The sequence below is a fragment of the Thamnophis sirtalis genome, unplaced genomic scaffold, assembly GCF_051295495.1.
Source record: "Thamnophis sirtalis isolate CommonGarterSnake01/CBP01778 unplaced genomic scaffold, rThaSir2_p1.2 scaffold_7, whole genome shotgun sequence".
NCBI classification, from domain to species: domain Eukaryota; kingdom Metazoa; phylum Chordata; class Lepidosauria; order Squamata; family Natricidae; genus Thamnophis; species Thamnophis sirtalis.
In genome coordinates this window covers 51,005,790-51,027,687 of record NW_028261387.1, presented here as the reverse complement: position 1 = coordinate 51,027,687, position 21,898 = coordinate 51,005,790, and the positions used below count along the sequence as shown (strand labels likewise).

General features: G+C 37.2%; 1 protein-coding gene across 5 annotated transcripts in view; it reads right to left on the bottom strand.

Annotated features, from left to right (window-relative positions):
• ATP2B4 (ATPase plasma membrane Ca2+ transporting 4) overlaps positions 1-21,898 on the bottom strand; it is a 157,644-nt gene that overhangs the window by 24,348 nt on the left and 111,398 nt on the right. For 3 of the 5 annotated variants that reach the window (XM_087719995.1, XM_087719997.1, XM_087719993.1), the window contains exons 6-17: positions 20,924-21,049; positions 18,334-18,369; positions 16,052-16,213; positions 15,234-15,448; positions 13,163-13,405; positions 11,521-11,762; positions 10,227-10,461; positions 5,390-5,569; positions 4,378-4,465; positions 3,671-3,777; positions 2,762-2,953; positions 1,160-1,373 (exon numbers count right to left, since the gene is read on the bottom strand). In XM_087719995.1, coding sequence (XP_087576121.1) covers positions 1,160-1,373; positions 2,762-2,953; positions 3,671-3,777; positions 4,378-4,465; positions 5,390-5,569; positions 10,227-10,461; positions 11,521-11,762; positions 13,163-13,405; positions 15,234-15,448; positions 16,052-16,213; positions 18,334-18,369; positions 20,924-21,049 — 2,040 coding nt within the window. The remainder of the gene's footprint in view (positions 1-1,159; positions 1,374-2,761; positions 2,954-3,670; positions 3,778-4,377; positions 4,466-5,389; positions 5,570-10,226; positions 10,462-11,520; positions 11,763-13,162; positions 13,406-15,233; positions 15,449-16,051; positions 16,214-18,333; positions 18,370-20,923; positions 21,050-21,898) is intronic. The other 2 variants (XM_087719996.1, XM_087719994.1) reach the window with 1 other exon arrangement.

Sequence of the window (21,898 nt, the reverse complement as noted above, 5' to 3'; positions counted from 1 at the left end):
CTTCAAGAACATGAAATCTGTATTCAGCATTATTGAGATATTAAAATATGTCTAATGAAAGATGACAGAAGTCAATCAGGTGTACCCTCTGAATCTTAAAGCATCTTTACCTAGTTCTTGGCATAGATATGGTGGCTATTTCCCATCAAATCAAATATGAAAAACAACTACATGACCTTTTTTTTCATTTTCTCAAAAGCACTAGAAGAGGAAACAGGTGCCATAAATTGAATTAATTAGCTGAGGTGTCAACCCTGAGGCTGACCTGACCAAGTGATCTTGGAGCTTCAGTGTTGCCACACTGGAGCTGAAGGAGAGGGAGGGGGATTAGAGATAACTGGGGTTTTGTAATCAAAATAAAATACTTTCTCTTGGAAACCAAGGACATTCTCACACCTAGCCTGAGGAAGGAGTAGTGATGTCACCAGGCAACCAGACAAATGTCTTTATTGGACCATGTGACTGATTGTTTGGGGTTGAGGGAAATTTTATTCTTTTAATTAGGTGAAAACTGTGGAAACCTTCAGAGTCAGTTTTCACCAGAACTGTGGCAATATGATATAAGCTATTCTTTGAGGAATCTACCTGCCTTGGAGTTTTGCTTGCTATGTGTCTATTATTTGGAACCTGACATTAAACTGACTCAGACATTAGAACTATTGTGGAGATTTTTTAAATTGTTTTTTTAAACTATTTTGGAAGAGCAAACAGATAGAATATAACTAGGTCCGCAGATTTGGGTTGCAGAATCCAGGATACAGGATGATAGCAAACAGTTTTCTTTCCCTTTTTACAGCTTAATGGTCAAATGGATTTTTGCAGCCCAGATCTTTTAGCCTTTTCAATCCAACAACAGAAAAAAATGATCCCAGATTACCTACAATATATCACAAAAATGAGTACACCTCCTCACATTTTGTAAATATTTAAGTATATCTTGCCAGAGGTTTAGATATTAATGGCTGTATGTTGTGTTATTTTGAGGAGAGCACATTTACACTTATACAAGCTGTATACCCACTACCTTACATTGTGGCCAAGTGTCATTTCTTCAGTGTTGTCACATGAAAAGATACATTTAAATATTTACAAAATGTGAGGGGGTGTACTCACTTCTGTGATATACCTAGCTGTTCTACACACTTCCCTATAGTCTCACCTGCAAAAAGTAATGTGAAAATAATGGTGAGCTGGTACACGGCATGTCCCAGAATGTTCTTCATCATGGTTCGGGAAATCAGTGGCTTGTTGCGACCATATGGCCTACGCAGGAGCAAAGACTCTGAAGGGGGTTCTGTGGCAAGAGCTAACGAGGCAAAGGTGTCCATGATTAAGTTCACCCACAACATTTGGACGGCCTTCAGAGGTGAATCCTACAAAGGAAAAAAAACCTTTAAAAAACTAATAGCAATAGCACTTAAACTTATATAATGCTTCACAGTGCTTTTACAGCCTTCTCTAAGCAGTTTACAGAGTCAGCATATTGCCCCTAACAATTTTACTCACCTTGGAAGGATGGAAGGTTGAGTCAACCCTGAGCCTGGTGAGATTTGAACTGCCAAATTGCAGTCAGCCAGCAGTCAGCAGAAGTAGCCTGCAGTACTGCATTCTAACCACTGTGCCACTGCGGCTAATATACTGCAAGCATAGTTCATGGCTATTCTTCCCTTTCCCCATGTTCTTTAACTTGGGAGTTAACTGGTGCTGAATTCATACATCTGGGTTACTATGACAATCCAGGAATACTAGCATTTGCAGTCCAATATTACTACTTTTAATACAATGATTAAATATTTTAGTTTAGTGCAGTGGTTGGGTTTCAAAAATTTTTGAACCTCTTCTGTAGGTGTGGCTTTGTGGGAGTGGCTTGCCGGCCATGTGACTGGGTGGGAGTGGCTTGCCGGCCATGTGTCTGGATAGGAGTGGCTTGCCAGCCATGTGACTGGGGGGGGCATGATCAACTTGTAAAATGTGGTGAAACTCACTTAACAACACTCTTGCTTAGCAACCAAAATATTGGCTCAGAAACTCTGGCATTTGAAGCATACAAGTCTTAAAGCTGTCAAGTTACAAGACCCTTGCACCCCTAACCCCTTAGAAAAAAAAACCAGGGGTGTTCAAACTTGACAGCTTTAAGACTTGTGGATTTCAACTCCCAGAATTCCTCCTCTCGCTCTTTACCTTGATGATGTGCGGACGGGCAGGGGGAGGGAGCTGGAACCAGTTCTAAACGGCACTGTAGATTTGTGGAACCTCTTCTATAGAAGAGGTTAAAACTGGCAGGAACCCACCCGTGGTTTAGTGTTACAGTATGTCAGAGACAACAAGCATCTCTTGTGCAGTTTGAACCCTCTTCTTCAAGTTGTTCACATTTCTAATTTCAACTGAATAAAGGGGAGTACCAATTCTCTAATTCTAGTACTGTAGAAGTCTTTGCATAAGTGTTATGCAAAAAGAACTGATGCAATCTCCTGATGAAAATATAAATAAATTATTTATAATCATTAGCCATAGTAGTTCATTATACCCTAACATTATCTGTGACCCACCTGGGTTATCTAACTGGCTATTGTTACAAAAGCTAAATGAATAGAATTTTGGTTTCCTTCTGTAAAGTATAGTTCTTTTTAATCTAATTCTCTTATCTTTGAACATTTTACCTTTATGTGCATCAAGACAAAGTTTTGATTGTCATATTTGAAATCCTCTAATGGAATCTAGATCAGCTCTAATTCATTAATAAAAGTCCCAACTCTTTTACCTGTGTGATGCAAGCCCCCGTAAATGCCACAATCACAGCTACTACATTGACTGTCAGCTGAAACTGCAGGAATTTGGAAATGCTGTCATACACATTGCGGCCCCACATTACTGCCTTAACAATGCTTGTAAAATTATCATCTGTCAGGATGATGTCTGAAGCCTCCTTAGCTACATCTGTGCCAGCAATGCCCTGAGAAAATAAAGAGCAGGTGGAGGGAAGACAATTAGTCAGAAAGAAAGCATTACATTTTTTAATGTTCAATTTTAAGACTTGCACCCACAAAATGTTAAATGTCACTTCATCAGATGTGACACTGCTGTGTAAATTATATGGAACGTCTCATTTATTTGAAAGATCCAAATGAACCAACACAAGGCTCTTTGATGATTAAAATACCTAGTCTGTAGCTAGCTTAACTTTTTTTTCTTTTCAGATCAAAAACTCTGAAGAAAAGCTAGTCATTGCCTCTTTGCTTGGACTTGTTGGTGAAGAACCAAAGCAGCTGATTAAGGAGGCTGTTAGGCTTATTGCAAAACTCAGTTACAGACACATGGTGGCAGTCAGTGACTAGAAAATCTATGCCTGTTAGAACAGGCCAGCAAATCTCAAAAGCATTAAGTAGGTTCCCTGTAGCGACCAATTTTCCCTAATGCTTGCCTGCTGTGTCCTACTGAGCCCAGGGATGGTGAAATTTTGTCTTGGGCTGCAAGATTTCTGACTAAAAAAGCTAAAACAAAACAGAACACATTGAAAAGAACCTTAACATATATACAATGATGCAGGTTTCTTTTAGCTAGCCAGCCAGTGTTATCAGTTATTAGTTCCATCATGCAAAAATACCCACAAACACATAATTATCTGCTTCTTTTTTGTGTGCAATGTAGTCTCTAGAATATTAGCTCATACCATAGCAAATCCGACATCTGCTTTCTTCAAGGCTGGGCCATCATTGGTGCCATCTCCAGTTACAGCTACCACCTGCCTCCGTTCCCCAACAGTACTGTCGATAATTCCTGAAAATCAGCCTAAGATTAGTAGAGGATAAGCACAGACCCACTAGGTTTACTGGCAAAATTCTAGAAACAATTTACATGATTATCATGTAACGCTTTGACCAACCTAGAGCTATGATATCTAAAGGATTGAATAGTTTTCCAAGAATTTAATATCTTGTCCACTAAGACAAATTGATGAGACATTGTTACCATGCCCAGACTGCGGAATTTCCTGCTTCTAAGTAGTTAATATAGCATATTCCCTTGCCAAGATTCTGCTGTCAAATATGGATGGAATTGTATTGCTCAGACTGGTGTTTAACAAATATTTGTTTTCTTTGTTTATGATTTGCTGCTTTTTAAAAAAAAATTATTCAATTTTTTAAATCTAGTTTTATTTTTCATTGTTAAGCAGTTTTCACTGTGTAGATATTTTATTTTAGAGCTGGATCATACATGCCAAAACATGAATAGATGTCAATTTAGCAAATCTGACTCTGTAAATGCAATGTATCTGTTCACTTAAGTTTTTGCTTAGTTGCCTTCAAACCTCTCTCCCTTCACTTATCTTCTGACATCATCTTTGAAAACAAATGCTATCTCTTTGGTTGACCATACCTTTCACAAGGGTGTGTTTATCAGTTGGTGAAGAACGTGCTAAGACTCGAAGTTTCGGCCAGACTTTATCCAGTTGTTCTTGCTCCACCTGCAGAGCAAAACCCCAATAGGACAAGTTAGGTTAGCTCTGAAAGGCTACCTACCTTTTTGAACCAGTCAGGCCATAGCAGATACTTGCAACTTTAGAGAGATGGGCAAAGAAGCCTTCTGTATACCTAACAATACTATCTATTAAGGTTCATAATCTCTTTCTATGATGGCCAATCTGCTTTAAATTCCAAAGATTCATGGTTCCACAGAGGCCACAAAGTGAATGAATCTATCATTTTTCCAATTTAATTAAATATGAAATTAAATGAAATTTTAAAAAACCTGCAACCATAACTGAAAAAAGAACAGCAAAGAAATAAAACCTTGATATATTAAAATAAACTAGACATGACAAAAATAAAAAGAAAACTATTTAATTGGCAAGGGAAAAAAAGGGAAAAAAAGAACTGTTTAATAATTATAAACTACAATGTAAAAATGAATTCGGTCCTTAAGCTTATTTTTAAATCTGGAAATACAAAAACATAGTGCTTGATCTTTTCATTTTTTGAACACTTGAACACTCTCCAAAAATAGTTAATAGACTCATATTCTGGATCTATTCCTTAAAATCAGTAGTAGATTTTTTTTTGAATTACATAAAATTATCTTCTTTGCCATATACTAAAACTCTTCTTAAGATGACGAATTTCCATTTTTTTAGGGATGCACTTTGCCATCACGTTAGAATGAATACATCACTTAAAACAAAATCAGGGATCACATGTAAAAGGAGGTGTCAAAGTAAACAAAGTTATTTTCATTTATATTTAAATACAATGAAATAAAATAAAATAGTGGTACTGTGATTATTCTCCAAATTTTAAATATTTTTCTCTCCTGCCCCATTTGGTAACATGTTTTGGTGGAGATCTCAGCTTTGACAGAAACTTGATCGGCTTTGATCCCTTCTTCATATTACCTCTCCTTTCTCATTGCGGATGAGCCGATTGAATTCCTTCCCTTCCAAGCACAGGAAGTCCTCTCCAGGCAGCAAGATCCCACACTTAGTTGCAATGGCACGTGCTGTGTTGATGTTGTCACCTGTAACCATCCTGACAGTAATACCAGCACGCTGGCATTTCTGAATGGCCTCAGGTACCTATTGGTAAACCATGAAAAACAAAACCTATTATGGAAAGAAATAAAGTTGAATACCCAATGATAGAAAAAGCAAGAAAGAATGAGAGAAATAATAAGCAGATAAAGGATCTCATTGGACTTAATAGGGACATAAAGAAGAGGGAAGAACATGTCCCAATAAAAAAACAAAAAATGGAAAAGGAAAGAAAAGAATGGAACAGACAGGCAGCATGATGGGGGAAAATATAATAAGAAAAGAAAAAAGGGAAAATAGGCTGAGGAGACAAAAGGAAATCCTGAAGAGGTTATGATGAAAGTTCAGAGATTGGGATTTAAGATTTTTTAAAAATAAATGGAAGGGAAAATAATAAATTGGTAGATGAGAAGGTGGGAGGAGATGGAGAATGTTTGCAAAGCATATACTATTCTGAACTTAATTAATTAAATATTACACTGAAATATAATATGTGTGTATGATATAGAAAGGATTATAAGAAAAAAAAATTAAAGGTAAATTAACTAAGGTGAATAAAGATAGTAGGCCAGCTGATATGTATCAATAATGGAAGGTGAAATGATTATGCCGGGTTACAAATAAGAAAAATATTAGTTGAAAAAGTTATCAGACAAGGGGGGAAAATGGAGGGAAAATATATAAATACATCTAATAATGTATTGTTAAAATAACAAGATGAAACAAAATAGGGGTGCTTAATGATGTAAAAATATGTAACAGCATGTTGAAGATAGTGGGAAGTTTGAATCCGTCTTGCACTGCGTCCAAAAAAGAGGTTGCTATGCGGGTGGGGGAGAGAGAGGAAACAATTGGAATTCGTATAAAGGTATACCGTTAAAAAGAAAAACTAGCAATATGGAAAAGATTTTTTCCCTACTTTCGTTGGGAATATAATTATCAATTCTATTGATATTAAATGGGGTTTGCTAAAAGGTGGAAATACACCACATAAAATAGAGAATGGGAGGGAGATAAAGAGAGGGAAAGAAGGAGAAAGGACAGGAGAGAGGGAAGTAGAAGGGAGGGAAAGAGCAGGAGAGAGGGAAGGTGTGGAAAGAGAGGAGAGGGAGAGAGCAAGGGAAAGTAGAGGAGAGAAAGTGAGTAGAGGGAAGAAGAAGGTATGGAGGAGAAGAGAAGGAGAGCTGAAGATGAAATAGACTATAATATGGTGTATGGAAAGCAGAAGAACAAATAAAAATTGAAGAGGCTTAATGGCAAAAAGAATTGATATTCTATTGAATATTCAAAAAATGTTTGTTAAGATGTATAGGTATGCTTTGGATTATATTATATGTATGTTAAAATAAAAAATAAGGAAAACGTTTCTCAAAAAAAAAAAAACCCCAGTATCTATAAACAAGGGACCATGAAGCAGGCAAAAAATCCATGAGTCTGAAATAATAATGAGAGAAAACTGTAATAGCAATAGCACTTAGACTTATATACCGTGTCACAGTGCTTTACAGCCCTCTCTAAAGTGGTTTACAGAGTCAGCATATTGCCCCCAACAATCTGGGTCCTCATTTTACCGACCTCGGAAGGGTGGAAGGCTGAGTCAACCTTGAGCCGGTGACATTCGCTGCTGAACTGCTGGTAGCCGGCGATCAGCAAAAGTAGCCTGCAGTACTGCATTCTAACTACTGCACCACCACGGCTCCAATAACTTATATTGTAATGATAAATGTATTCTTCAATCATGGAGCCATGGCATCGTTATCTGTTTACAAGAAGGGACAACCAAGATGGTTAAAAAAGGACTATCTGGGTTTGCAGAAACACAAAACATTTAGAAGAACAATTAAAAGAGCACTAATGTCTGGTGAGAAGAAATTGAAAACCAGATGTGGAGAAAGGAGAGTTCAGAAGCTGACATACCAAGTAAGAGCACCCTACTCTACAATACTTGATTAGCAATTCCACTTACCTGAACAATTATGTTTAAACCACAATGGCATAAATTAGCTGGTCAAGTGTTTAAGAAGAACCAGGGAGAGCCAGGTTCCAGTTGCCCTTCATGGAACTCTTTGGGGGCAGCCATTACCTCTTACTAATTTTAAATGAGCTCCACCAGATTCTTAAAGTAGTTAATATGATAATGCAAACATGACACAATGGTCAGACATTTCTTGCTTTTAAAAAGGAAAATATTCTGTATTTACTGAGAGTCCTAATGTAAATCTCATAACAATTTGTGAAAAGAAATCATGTCTATAATTGTTTAAAGACAGTATAAACTATTGTGTGATTTGCAGGGACTTTGAACCTAGCAATGGAAGGTCAAATATTTCCATTAAGAAGTGAGAAGAATTACAATAGGAACTACAAACATGATAATCTGCTAGTTGCAGATTATTTTGAATGGCACTATATAGATGTAATAATAGAAAATGCCCAAACATTAAATTGCTTTACATTTTTCTTAATGGGCCTGTGAAACTTGTTCTCCTGCCCACTACTCTGCCCTGCCATAACTAACAATTCCGTGACACCTGGGCAACGCACATGTATTTCAGTGCAATGCAATATGCATGCTGGATTGTGGATTCTCAACATAAACAGCCAGGCAAAATATTTGTGCTAAATGATTTCTAGAACAGACATCCTTCTTGCCTTTCTTCAAAGATACAATGCTGTTAAAAGGTAAAGTTGCTAGTCATTCACGACTCTAGGGGGTGGTGCTCATCTCTGTTTCAAAGCCAAAGAGCCAAAGCTGTCCGAAGACCTCTCTGTGGTCATGTGGCCAGCATGACTAAATGCTGAAGGCGCACAGAACACTGTTACCTTCCCACCAAAGGTGGTTCCTATTTTTCTACTTGCATTTTTACATGCTTTCAAACTGCTAGGTTGGCAGAAGCTGGGGCAAGTAACAGGAGCTCACTCCGTTATGTGGTGCTAGGGATTTGAACCGCCAAACTGCTGACCTTTCTGATTGACAAGTTCAGCGTCTTAGCCACTGAGCCACCGCGACCCTGTTAGGGGACCATTTTATCTCTCTCCTGTTATGGGATGGTATATAGAAATAGATTAATTTCCACCTCTTGACTGCATCACATCATCACTCCTTATGTTAATTCATACAGATCAAACCATACACAGAGTGATAGTAATACTGGGACTGACTGAGAAGAGAAACATCATTAAGAAATCCGCCAATTGAATCACCGCCTCCAGACTAGTGCATGCAAGGCATCTGTGAAGCCCTTTGCAATCCCAGATACTTCAGCATCTAATTATGGGAGCAGCATACAGGGAGCCAGTAATGAAATGTAATCAAGTAGTAGTCATAGGAGGGTTTATTGTGTTACGTGAGTTGTCTGCTTGTCACCCCTATAGCAAATTGTGAGAGAAAACAGAGCCTGGGAAGGATTAAGTAAAAAAAGATAATCAATTTTCCTCAGTAACCATAATTTCTTTCTAGAATATATTTGGCTGCTTTAAAGAGGAATTTGTAAATTATAGTTGCCATTTTTAGGGCAGATATATCTGGTGTTCTCTAAAACACAGAATGCATAATTTTTAAAGAAGCAGTTATCTTTTTCCTTTTTTAGACATTTGCACATCTTTTCCTGACAGTTTCCAGTACCTACAACAATTGCAAAACAGGGTGAAATTCAAGAAGAGTAGATTAGTCTTTGTTCCTGCAAATCTATGAAAGAAAATGTTGGACCTTTCCACTATCTAGGTAGGTATGGAAGAGCACAACTAGAACAGAACTGCATTTCTGCAGTTCTGCAGGCCTCTTCCCACAAGCAGCAACATTACTGATAACACAGGGATGTTATTAATGAACAATATCTCAAGGATTGCCATAAAGAAGAGGGAGTTAAACCTGAGGGTAGAACAAGAAGCAATGGGTGAAAACTAATCAAGGAGAGAAGCAACTTAGAACTGAGGAGAAATTTCCTGACAGTTAGAACAATTAATCAGTGGAACAGCTTGCCTCCAGAAGTTGTGAATGCCCCAACACTGGGAGTCTTTAAGAAGATGTTGGATAGCCATTTGTCTGAAACAGTACAGAGCTTCCTGCCTAGGCAGGGGGTTGGACTAGAAGATCTCCAAGGTACCTTCCAACTCTGCTATTGTATTATTTTAACACAAAGTCTCTGTAACTGAGTGACACGATCTTTAGCTGCTGGTGGAGAATGAGCAGAAAGTAGAGATGGAAAGGGTATGGAACATCCTCTAAAGGCATTCATTGATACATGAATAGGAATAGGGAACAACCAAAAAGATCAGGTAGCTCAAGAAAAAAAAATCAAAGTTGCATAAAAAAGTAAATCCAAAGCAATGAAAAAACAAAATAAAGCTTAAAAGCACGAGCCAATAACCTGCAGGAAAATAAAAGGTGAAAGACAATAATAAAAAAGCAGAGCAAGTCAAAGAGAAGGGACTGGAAAAAATAAGATAATAGGTACAATGCCAAAATCACCTAAGGGAGCAAAACACGGGTGAGTAGTCAGCAAGGAAACAAAACTGGATACAGCAGAAAGAAAAAAAGAATGAACATGCATAGAATAAAATTATAATTAGAACAACATCGCCATTTTATACCATCTGTGTTTGGTGGACTTCAATTCCTATAATTTCTAGCCAACTGGAAGAAAGCTAACTTAATATTCAATGTATTATGTGCACGCAGGAAAGAAATTTATCCTGGTACCTCTGGACGAACAGGATCCTCAATGCCAACAACAGTGATGCAAGTAAGGTCAGACAAAATCTCATTTTCAGCATCCCAGTCAGGTTCAACACCAGCAGGGAAATCCCGGTAAGCCAGACAAATAGTACGCAGCCCCTGACAAGCCATTGGTTCAATCACTTTTTTCACCATCTCATCCCGGTCTTTCACTTTAAATAATCGAATTTCCCCATTTTTATCCAAAAGTTTTGTGCACCTGTGTTAAAACAAAAGGATTAAGTACGTATTTCAAAAAATATGTTAATACTTTACAAACAAAAGCTTACATTATTTGTATATAACCTATCAACAGGATGTGTGTCTTAAGGAATATATTAGACACATTAATTTTCAGGTAATTATTAATTGTGTGAATTCTTTAAAAATGGAGGGTCAAGAAAGGTGATCAAAATGGATTTCTACAAAGAATGTGTGGAAATGTGTGCATACGGAAATACAAGGGATTTAACTCTTGAACAGCTAACTGAATCCTTACACCTACAAATCTGTAACTTTAAATAAAACTTCTCCCAGCTGCTAATTTATACTGGAAGGAAAGACTTTGATTTTTCCTCATCAATGAGTTGGGAAAAAGCATTGGAATATTCCAGAGTTCATGCTGGCTACCCTGGGAAAGTTTTAAAAACAACTCTTTTAATTCAATTTCTCATTCACTTGAGAAATTTGGGAAGACAATCCTGGCAGATGAAAAGGGTTGACTCCAAGATATCTCAAATGCAGGTGAAATATATGACTGCATCTTACATTTTAGTCATAATGACTAAAGATTAAAAAAAAAAAAAGATTCAGAAATGGAAGAGAATTGTGCAACATCCTTTCAATCTGTAGTCTATAATTACAAAAGTTTAACACAATAATAAATCCAATTAAAGATGTTTCATCAGTTATTTGTTGTTTCAACCATTTCTCAATTTATTTAGTTGAAAGTTTTCCTGAGTGAAACATCTGAAGGAATCAGGTGAAGAGTCTGAATTAAGCCTATTAAACCTTTTGTAGAGAACTAGAAACACACAAGAGGGAAAATATGCTAATAGAATTCTAACTGAAAATAAAATAGAAAATCTAATAGGTTTTCCTTTCTGTGCATACTACCATAGATTCTTTCAGATTTTTCACACTAAATATTCATAAATTTTTTCAAATTTCCCATTTAGAAAAAGTACTTCTCTACTACTGTAACCATCTCATGGATGCTTATTATTAAAAATAATGTGCCAATAAGCATGAATAATACCAGCATCGAGAGGAAAATTACTTGCGTAGGATGATCTCAGAGGCTCCTTTGCTGTACATGCGAAAACTCCCATCCTGGTTTTTTAGCACTGTACTCATAGATTTCCGGGAAGAATTGAAGGTGTAGACCTTATAGAGCTTTTCTTCAGGCACTTCATTACGGACAGCTTGATAATCCTGCTTCAAGTCCAGAACAAAGCCCAGTAGTGCACACTCTGTCTTGTTTCCGACTTGACGTGGGAGTCCTCCTTCTTTCTCTGGTGGCTAAAATCCCAAACCAAATATGACAAGAGAAATATAGTAACGTCTTGGACCACAGTCACAATTATTTAATCTGTACTTCAGTGGGCAGTTTTATGTTGTGATGAGATAGAGCTTAGACAAAATATCTGATTAAGATAATTAATGTAAGCAAGCTTGTTGGTTTAGAACGCTACTTAGCAGGTAACCAGATTCCAACTGGAGCCTACAAAAGGACATGAATGCTATGGGTTTCTTCCACTAGCATTCCTTGGGCAGATGTGAAGACCCAGAAAATAGAATTTAAGCTCTTTCACTATTCCTCCATACTTGATTTTTCCCATGAATATTGAAAGGTGTTTATGATCATTAATTATTTATTAATGTTTTCTTTTTAACTGGAGCATGAGTAATTAGGATATTAAAGATGCTAGTTCACATTTCAAAATATACCAACTTAAGAAATAGAATAATAATGTATGAAGCATAGAGCATTTGGCAAGCTAAGTTGAAGAAGCCAACAGTCATGGATTCTTGAATTCCTACATTGAATAGAGCACTGCTATCAAAAGTTCCTTTTCAACTCTAGGATGCTATGATTCTAAATCAATCGCCATGCTATCTTGAGGTAAAAAAAAGGACACCTCTCCAAAGTCAAATGAATTACATGGTTATGTTATATCAGCCTTAACATCAATTCCAATATAAAAATCTGATTCAGAAGACCGCTTCTTCTCAATATTAAAGCAAGGGGGAAGCTAAATTCCCCCCTCACTCTTATCACAATCCTAATAAAACAGAAACTCCCCTGAATGTCTTTTTAAACAAAAGAGGCATTTAACACCTCACATTGTTTACATCCAACTCCAAACAGTTTTATTAGAAAATAACATAAATGCAACAGAATTTGTGGCAGGTATTGAACATTAAGAAATAAACTTTCAAAGAGAAAAGAAAACGATGTTAAATTACATTTTAAAAAGGAACAGTAAGTTAACAAGATGGCTGATGATTTTAGGGCTGTATACTGATATATCTAAGAGGGAAGAGCCACATGGGTAAGAACATTACATTTACTTGTACTTTAATAAGTCTTTTCCAGAGATCATGCATGAGCAAAAATTGCACCCATGCACAGTCTGAAGCACCAGCCATTTTTCATGTGTAAAGTAGGTCTAGAACTCACTCTCTCCTGCTTCCAGGCTAGCAACCTGACCACTACAGCAAATTGGGTCTCAATATTTCCTAAGCATTAATAATTTTCCTCTTCTGTCATATTAAAAAAGGCTTTCTCAAGGGCTCCAAGGCCAGCATCCAAAGTTTTTAGTAAGCATGTGTAACTAGATGAAACATAACCATGATTGTTTTATCCCAGACTGGATAAAACATATTAAGTGTTAACCCCCAAATAAACTGGAACTTACCAAGATTTTAGAGGTATAGGCTGAATTTATTGAAACACCATTGACAATAATGTCCAGGACCTTGGGGAGAATAGCGTCTGAGTCAGGAATCTGTCGGTAGTGGGTGTCTCCCACATAAGCTTGCACCACAGTCATCCGGTTCATGGTGAGGGTCCCAGTCTTATCTGAGCAAATAGCGGTGGCATTTCCCATTGTCTCACAAGCATCCAGATGCCGAACCAGATTGTTATCTTTCATCATTTTCTGTGTAAGCAAAACATAAAAAAAATAATACTGAAACAGTGTCAAACTACTCAGTGGCACAGAGAAGATTGGTAATCAAATTAGCATGAAAATGTACAGATCAGAAAAGAAATTAATAAAATGAATGATTTAAAAAAAAAACAGAACAAACCCATAGACACAACTTTCAACAATGCACCTAGAAATTTTCCATCCCCTATTATATACCATGGTAAAATTAACAAACAGAAGAATATATGGATACAAATCTTTGTTTCTAACTCTTTGAATCTAGAAAAGGCCTGTGATCCAATAAGTGAAAGAAGCAGATATAACATTTGAATTAAATATTTATTGTGAAAAATGGGTCATGCAGAGAGTTTGGGAGGCCTGCCAAGTGCTCCTGGGAGCTGGGGAGAGCAAAAATGTGACACTGGGAGGGGGGCTGCGGGGGGGGGGGGCAAAATAAGCAAAAAATGGCCTGTTTTTCACGAAAATGGGCCCATTTTTTGCAAAAAAATGGGGCGTGCAGAGAGTTTGGAAGGCCTGCAGAGTGCTCCTGGGGGTTTGGGTGGGCAAAACCACACCCATTATTTTTAAAAAACAAGCCCCTTTTCATTCATTTTTGCCCTTTCCAGCCCCCAGGAGCATGCTACAGGCCTCCCAAACCCTCTGCGCATCCATTTTTGGGAAAAATGGGATGCACAGGATGGGGCTTCGGGAGGCCAAAAATGCTGTATACAGTGTATAAGACGCACCCAGATTTTCACCCTCTTTTGGGGGGGAAAAGGTGGATCTTATACTCCGAAAAATACGTTAAGTAAAAATATAAATCCATTATCAAGTTGAGTTTATCTACTGATGATGCAACCACATGTTCTCAATAACACTATAGAAATGTTTTTCAACTTTTCAACTTCTGAGTCTTATCTATAGACCTGGAATTCTCTGATCCAAATTCTATGTTTTAAATTTTTAATAGTAATTTTATTACAAATAACAACTATAACAGTAAAAATTAAAAAAATTAAAAAAAGATGCAGAAAAAATAGACAAAATGGAAAAGGAAGAAAAATAAGAAAACAGTAAAGAAAAGAAATATATAAAGAAATGTGTTTCCCCTTTATTTTATAACAATTTTAGTAACTTATCACTTTCTCTTAAAATACAGCAAATAATCTATTCTTCCCATATCTTACCTGTAAAAAAAAATCCTTCAAAATCTCATAATTTAAGTCATGATCAGCAAAAATACATTAAGAGTTACCAGAGATAACGACCAATCATCAATCTTAAATTTGATAAAATAAATCAACTATATATTCATTAATTTTACTTTTAACAATCTGGACCTTTAGTCTCTTCAAACAATACTGTAATACTTGATTTCTTTTTTTCTTTTCTTCTTCTTCTCACAAACTCATCCAAGCTTTAACAAGCCTCTTTTGTAAATCTAATATAGGAAAATTTTCCATGTCACTCTCTTGTAGGGTTATTTGTATATCCCTTTTAATGATTAAGATATTGGCCAGGTTCTTATTCTAGACAAGCCCAACCTGCTTAATTTTCAAACAAGATATCACAGACTGTTGTTGCCATCTGCTCACAAAGATACACATTTACTTGTTTTAAAAAATGCATCTCAATGAAGAAACGGGGCAGAATAAATTTACAAATGAACACAAATGTATTCCATTGCATTTTATGTCTCTTATCCCACATCCAAACCTAGCTTTTTCACAGTAAAAACCAAGTACAGTAATTTAACAGTGCATCCCAGCCCATCCAACCTTCCTTTCATGTCTAGATCCAAAAGCCTTAGAATTTCCTGTGGAGTTCCTATTCTCACCTTCACAGAATAGGCCAAAGAAATAGTGACAGCCAGGGGCAAGCCTTCAGGAACAGCTACTACTAGCACAGTGACACCAATAATGAAGAACTTGACAAAGTACTGGATATAAATGGGAGTACATTCAGCCATCCATGATCTTCCTTGAATCCCAAAAGTGTCGATCACAAAATATAGCACCAAAATAATAACTGTGATTGCTGACATAATCAATCCTGAGGAGGAGGAAGAGAAAAAAAATGTGACAAAGGGCTATTTCCAACAGATTACAGTATTGACTGCATTATGGATATAACTGGAAGTAAGGCAGCAGTTCTGGGGTAAGGTTATTTTATTAAAACAGGTAACCTGTATGCTTCCAGATATCATTGGAAATATCAGTTTTGTGTACATACTTTACCAAAGTTCATGCCATTCATCTAGATATTCTAAGCTTAATATGTTACCTGAGAAGGCAACAAAACTGGAAAAATATTTCCATCAGGAGCCCTGGAGAGTTATGCCACATGAACTAAAGCCGAGTTTGATTCATATGCAGCAAAAATACATTAGGGAAGTATTGGATTGGAACAATACTGAAAAACTGTGTAGAACCTACGCCTTGTGGTATTTGAACTCAGATTGCAAATCTGCTGATTCATTCATTTCTGGCTTTCTAGACTCTTACCATCCCACCCCACACTCTACCCCACCCCACACAATACACTACACAATACACCACATCATACCATATCATAGTACCCCACACCATACCAATGATATCATATCATCTGGATCTAGTCTTAGTAGACAATCGCTAAGCCATTTGATGTACTCACCTGCTTTTCCAATCTGAACGGCCAAGCGAGTGAGCTTTCCCTGCAACACTGATTTCTCCTTCTTTGGAATCTTCACCTTTTTCTTCTCTTTCTCCTCATTTTCCACCCCTTCTTGGCTTTTCAGTGGTTGGATCTCCAGGGCCACTCCATCCTGAGTTTTGGCTGAATCCAGGATGAAAAAACATGCAGTGAATGAGAAGAACAGTCGTAAAAACACTTCAGATGCAACAGAAAGAACAAGAAAAATGGCAGAGAGTAAGAGAGAAAGAATCCCAGCACATGGGAACCCCAACAGCACTCACGGAAACTTGGTAATTTGGAAACCTAGAAAATCAGGCAGTTCTGCTCCACATTCCTGTGGAACTGGTGACTGAAACAGCTTGTGAAAATCCCCCCTTAATTGAATATGTTTCAACAGTTGCCTATACCTGGAAGGAAGGACAGCCTTGATAAGGTTTTGGGGATTGGCTTCCTGAGTGCCTCAAGTCCCTATGCAAGGCATCTCCTCTATTAGCATTTCTGTAATATGTATTTGTCAGTTTTCCTTTCACTGAGGTAGTAAAAGTGAAAAACCTAATCTGCGAGCAGCTACAATGTTCTAAATTCTGATGGCATGGCTAAACCTAGGATTTTTTATTGAACAAAGACACTGTTGTTGATTTGAAAGGCAACCATAACCAACTAAGCTACATTTAGCACATCTGCCTACATAGATGAGAAAGTGAAAATGAGCATCTGTTCAGGCTTTGTGATGGTTTATGGTTTGAGATATTAATGCAAAAGAAGCATATAAGCTATCCAAATTTCTCCACTCTTAATAGAGGGGGAGGGAGGTCTTTTATATAAAAAAACTAAAGTAAGTAAGTACAATATATTATTTCTCAAAATTGTGATTTCAAAGGTATATTCTAGAAATGAATTCCAAAAGCTGTAAGGATTATTCTCTGATCAAATTCTTCATACTATATATTTTAAAACTACTGTAGGTATCATATCTTGAAAGTGGGGAGTAGTAAGAGGAGAGGAAGGTTAATTATAAAGAGGTTAGGACTGGGTCAGTCAATGAGAAATGAATCAGTTAGTCCATTCAACCTCCCCTTCACCCATCTCTTCTAAGTCCTGTGACTCCATTCTTAATATATTTGGAATCTCTAAAAATATAGTTGGCAGATCCTCAACTGGTGCATATCAGCATAACTGCAGCAATTTATTTACCTACTAAAATCAGAGATTCAATCCCCAAATCCCAGAATTAATAAGAGCTTTAAAAAGCTAAAATCAAATGATGTAGGTTTTTATATTATGCACTTCTTTCAATTATTTATTGGTCATTTGGGTATTTGTATGCACTGGGAATTATTTTATGCAGTCTGAAATATAAATTTCTCATCAATAAATAAAGGCAAAACGCCATCAATTCCCAATATTATGTGGGGTCAGAAAAATGTGGGCAGGACTACTTAATAACTGATTTGCACAGTTAGGATTTATGGACATGATGGGAAAGGGCAAGGAAGAGGATAATCAATGCCAAAATAATCCAAGATTTCAAGGTCAGAAGGAGGGAAAACTCAAAACTGTGGAGAAAAGGAAGAAAAAGAGAAAGGCAAAGTGCAAGAAGGAGAACAGACAGGTACAGAAATGGGCTTCTTCACCATAGCCTGGAAAGAACAGGGGGTGATACATATCAGAAAATAAACACTCACTTTGATTCAAAAGCCCATGAGAAGAACAGAGTGCAATGAGCACATATGCTGGACCCACCACAAGTGTCGGATTCCTTTTTTTTTTTTAAAGATCAGGTTTGGGACTGGAGATAGAAAAACCAATCAACGACATCTTGGGAAGTAAGTAATTACCCCAATTATATAGGAACTTACTTCATATCAAATAGTCCTTCATGCATATTTAACTAAGAGATTTCCACAAAGCTTTACTTTTTTTGTGTGTGTTTTTTTAAAAACCACAGTATAGTGGCCTAATATAGTATAGTGTGTGAGGTACATATGCAGATACCAGGCATAAACCTCATAGCATCAGCTCTAAAAGTCAGCACTCAACTGGATGAAGATATGGAATTCTCCCAAGCAAGGAGGGCTATACAACGGACAGAAAAAAGTATGGTGGGTGGTTAGCATTGTGGTAATCATGACACTCTCTTCCAGAACAACAAGGCGAGATTCCCGCCGTAGCGACAAAGAGCACAGACTCATGGGAAGAAGGAAGGAGGAATGCTTAGTAGTTAGTGTGGTGCTGGTTCAAAGGATGGAGAGGCTGGTTACCTTTGTTGCGATTTTCAGGGGCTCCGGTTTTTTTACCTGTTTAGACAAAGAGAGAAAGGGTGGAGCACTGAGCGCATGATTCTTGACTCTGATGTCCCTGATGGTGAGGGCACCTTTATGTGGGAACTCAGTGCTCTTATGGACAGGTTGCCAGATAGGGAGAGGTAAACTACAACTTGACAGAACTGTCATTTGGACTGACAAATGCAAAAGGCCCAGAGAAGTTCAATGTTTCTCCAACTAATTGCCATTATGAATCCCCTCTTTTCAATTCTTGTGCTCATTCTACTGAAAACAAGCAAGTATAGGAACAACAATTTGAATCAATGGAATATTTGCTGTTCAAAGTGGCAGAATATATTATGACTGAGCTATCAGCACTAAATATTAAGGATTAATTCTTACATTGAACTCCACTAAGTTAAACCTTTTCAACTGTGTGGGGACTACATGTTTTTTTCTATCACACTAAGCTTAACAGTATAACATATACTCATATAGTTCACAGAATCTGTTAGGAGTGAGATACACCTAGCTTTGTGGAGCCATGTGGAATAGGGGAATAGAAAGATAGGGATCTATTCCCTTGAACCTCATGCTCCCTGTTGCTGCCATGATGAATTCTCTATTTCAATCCATATCAAAAGGAAAGGCAGGGGACTTCAAGAAAACACTCATTTATTATTAATGCCTAGAATGTTCTACCTGCAGATTTATTCTTTGGCCTCAAGGAGAACATATCACCCCTATTTCTGCTGAGGTCTGGGTTAGAGTCATCTTGGATGGCAGCTGTGTCCCCATCGACACCCACTCCCAAAGGAAAAGATAAAAGAGAGGCTACCGTCCAAATGTTTTCCCTTTCTCTCATTTGTGTATTAAAATAAAAAATTCTGCTTACAGGGGTAGACAGAATGACCTCATCTGGCTACTTGCAAAAGTGCACCACCATTCTTCCTCAATCTTAGCCTCATTAAGTCCTGTCCTTTTAACACTGTTTCAGTGGGGTGATGTTGGAGAATCTATCAGCAGTTCATTTTTGCTTATCCCTTGGGTGGCCAAGATGCCTCTTATGCTATGAGCAAATCAGACTAGCAAGTAGATTTCTATTTTCATAAACCACATACCAAAGTTCTGCTTTCTTGGTCTTCGGTTGAAAGCAAAAAAAGCTTCAAAGCCTTATTTGGATAAGCTACTGTGCACAATGCTTTGTGAATTAATAGAGGCCAACTAGTCCAGTACAGGCTGTTAAAATTGTTTGGGTTCAGATTAACTATTTTGTAATAAACACTGATCATATTTACCATTCTCCAGTCATCGTTGCTCAGCATGAGCTTATTTCACAATATGGAAATATGAACGACACATTTAAGGGGATTGTTCTAAGTATGAATAAGTTTGCATTAAGTAGCGGGTGCAATAATGATTCCTCTTTTAGTAAAAATATAGTCACATGGACCATGGAAACCACTCCACATTGGCCAAAATCAATGCTAGGTTGAGGGAGAAAATAATAGAATGTCCGCACAATATACGTCTTCTGAAGTAAATTTTTCAAGAGACCTGATTTAAACAATGACCTAGAGAAATGTGTACTTATCTTTTGAGTGTACAATCTTTTGGAGAAGGAATTTTATCATTCTCCTGATACATTCACTTTATTTTAAATAAAGTTCCACTAAAGATATATGCACCATCGAAAACATGTTGCCAGAAACTTCAGAGATTCAAGAAGAAACCAGAACCGGAAACATCCAAGCAGGACACAAAAGCAAGAGTTCTCTACACCACTATTTGACCCCAAGTAAACTTGACGTGCAGAGCTATAATATGATCATGGTTACATAATCAATTGATCTTAGCTATGGTCTTAATAATTCTATTCTGGAATGAGAAACCTATGGTGTATAGTGAGCAAGTTACACTTGAAGGGCCACGGATACTCATCGTTGCTATCTGCTATGAGCAAACCTGTTTCTGCCAAGTGCCTATTTGTAGGTAGACAAAAAAGTATCAACGTAAAAGATGTATCAGCAGGATTTTTCTTCTAAGATTTGTAGCAGTACCACAAAACCAATACAAACAAAAAAGGCATCCTTAAACAGTAGCAGAGAAGCAAATAACCTTATGTCAATTGAATGCTTGTCATAGAAAGCAGACTCGATATTAAAAAGAAAGGATGCGGGAGGCAATATAATGAGATATTTTGGAAAAGTGCATGTTGTCAAACACCCTATACACAAGTACTAGGCACCACAACGGTTTATTTCAGGCCCACTTGCCTTTTCCAAAATTCATCTGTGCTTGATGAAGATGATGACTCAATAGACAAAAACCTGCACATTGTTTCCAAAACCAACTTTTAGATAGCAATCTTCTATTGTCTCCATTTCTTGGCAATACTGAGCTACTTAGTGATCTGTCAGCATGATCATTGACCCTCTAATCTCTGGCATGCATAGTACTGATTACATGTTGAGTTTACAATAAGATGTATAAACCTTCTGTTTTTTTTCCTTATAAAACTCAAAAACTTCCAATGTCACTAAGCAACTTCATGCTACCAACATAACGAACGGCTTATGAATCTTACCTTTCTTGACCTTTTTTTCCTCATCCCCTTCTCCAGCACCCAAAAGAGTAAAAATTATTCCAGTCTGTGAGTTGACACCCACAGCAGTCACCACCATTCGACCAGAGCCCTCCATTACATGAGTGCCTAATAAGAAGAACAGGTGAAGCATGGGAAAGAAAAAGAAAAAAAAGAGCCAATGGGTAAAACTATATAATTAATTCCAAAATATAACCTAAAAGATGTTCATATCATATCTGGGAGATGAAATTTAATTTCTAGATCACTTACTTGTTCATATCAATGTGTATGCATGCATGAAGTTCCTGTTTGTGCTAGCTTCAATATTCATAGTTCATATAATACATGCAAGAGAATATATGCAATGATATACATTGAATCACTTTCATTTTTTAAAGAAGTATGAAATGCTGAATCCCATTGGGCCACAAGATTTGGATAAGACTAATTCTTTTATTAAAGCATTCTTGAATTTTGTTGTGCTACTTGTTGTGCCACTACTAATTCTTTTACTAAAGCATTCTTGAATTTTGTTGTGCTATTTCTACAAGGAGAAGTAGAAGCTACAGAGAATCAAGTATTCTACAGCTTCATATTCAAAAAGCTAAATGAAGCTTGTGCATGAGGTGGTTCAAAGATCCCTGTAAAAAACAAAATAAATGTGAATATTTCCCAAATATTGCCTGCTTATCCTAGAGCTGTGATGGCGAACCTATTGGCACACGTGCCACAGGTGGCATGCAGAACCCTTTCTGTGGGGACGTGCGCTGTTGCCAGCTGCTCTTCTGGTTTCGGCCCCAAAAACGGCCATAAATGGCCAAAAAACAGGCATGTGCCAGCTGGTCTTTGGGTTTTCAGCACTCCAGGACATGCGCATGCATGTGCGTTTTGGTTTGGGCACTCGGTGCCAAAAAGGTTCACCATCACTGTCCTAGAGAATAATACAACAGCTTCTTTACTATACAACTACTGGCA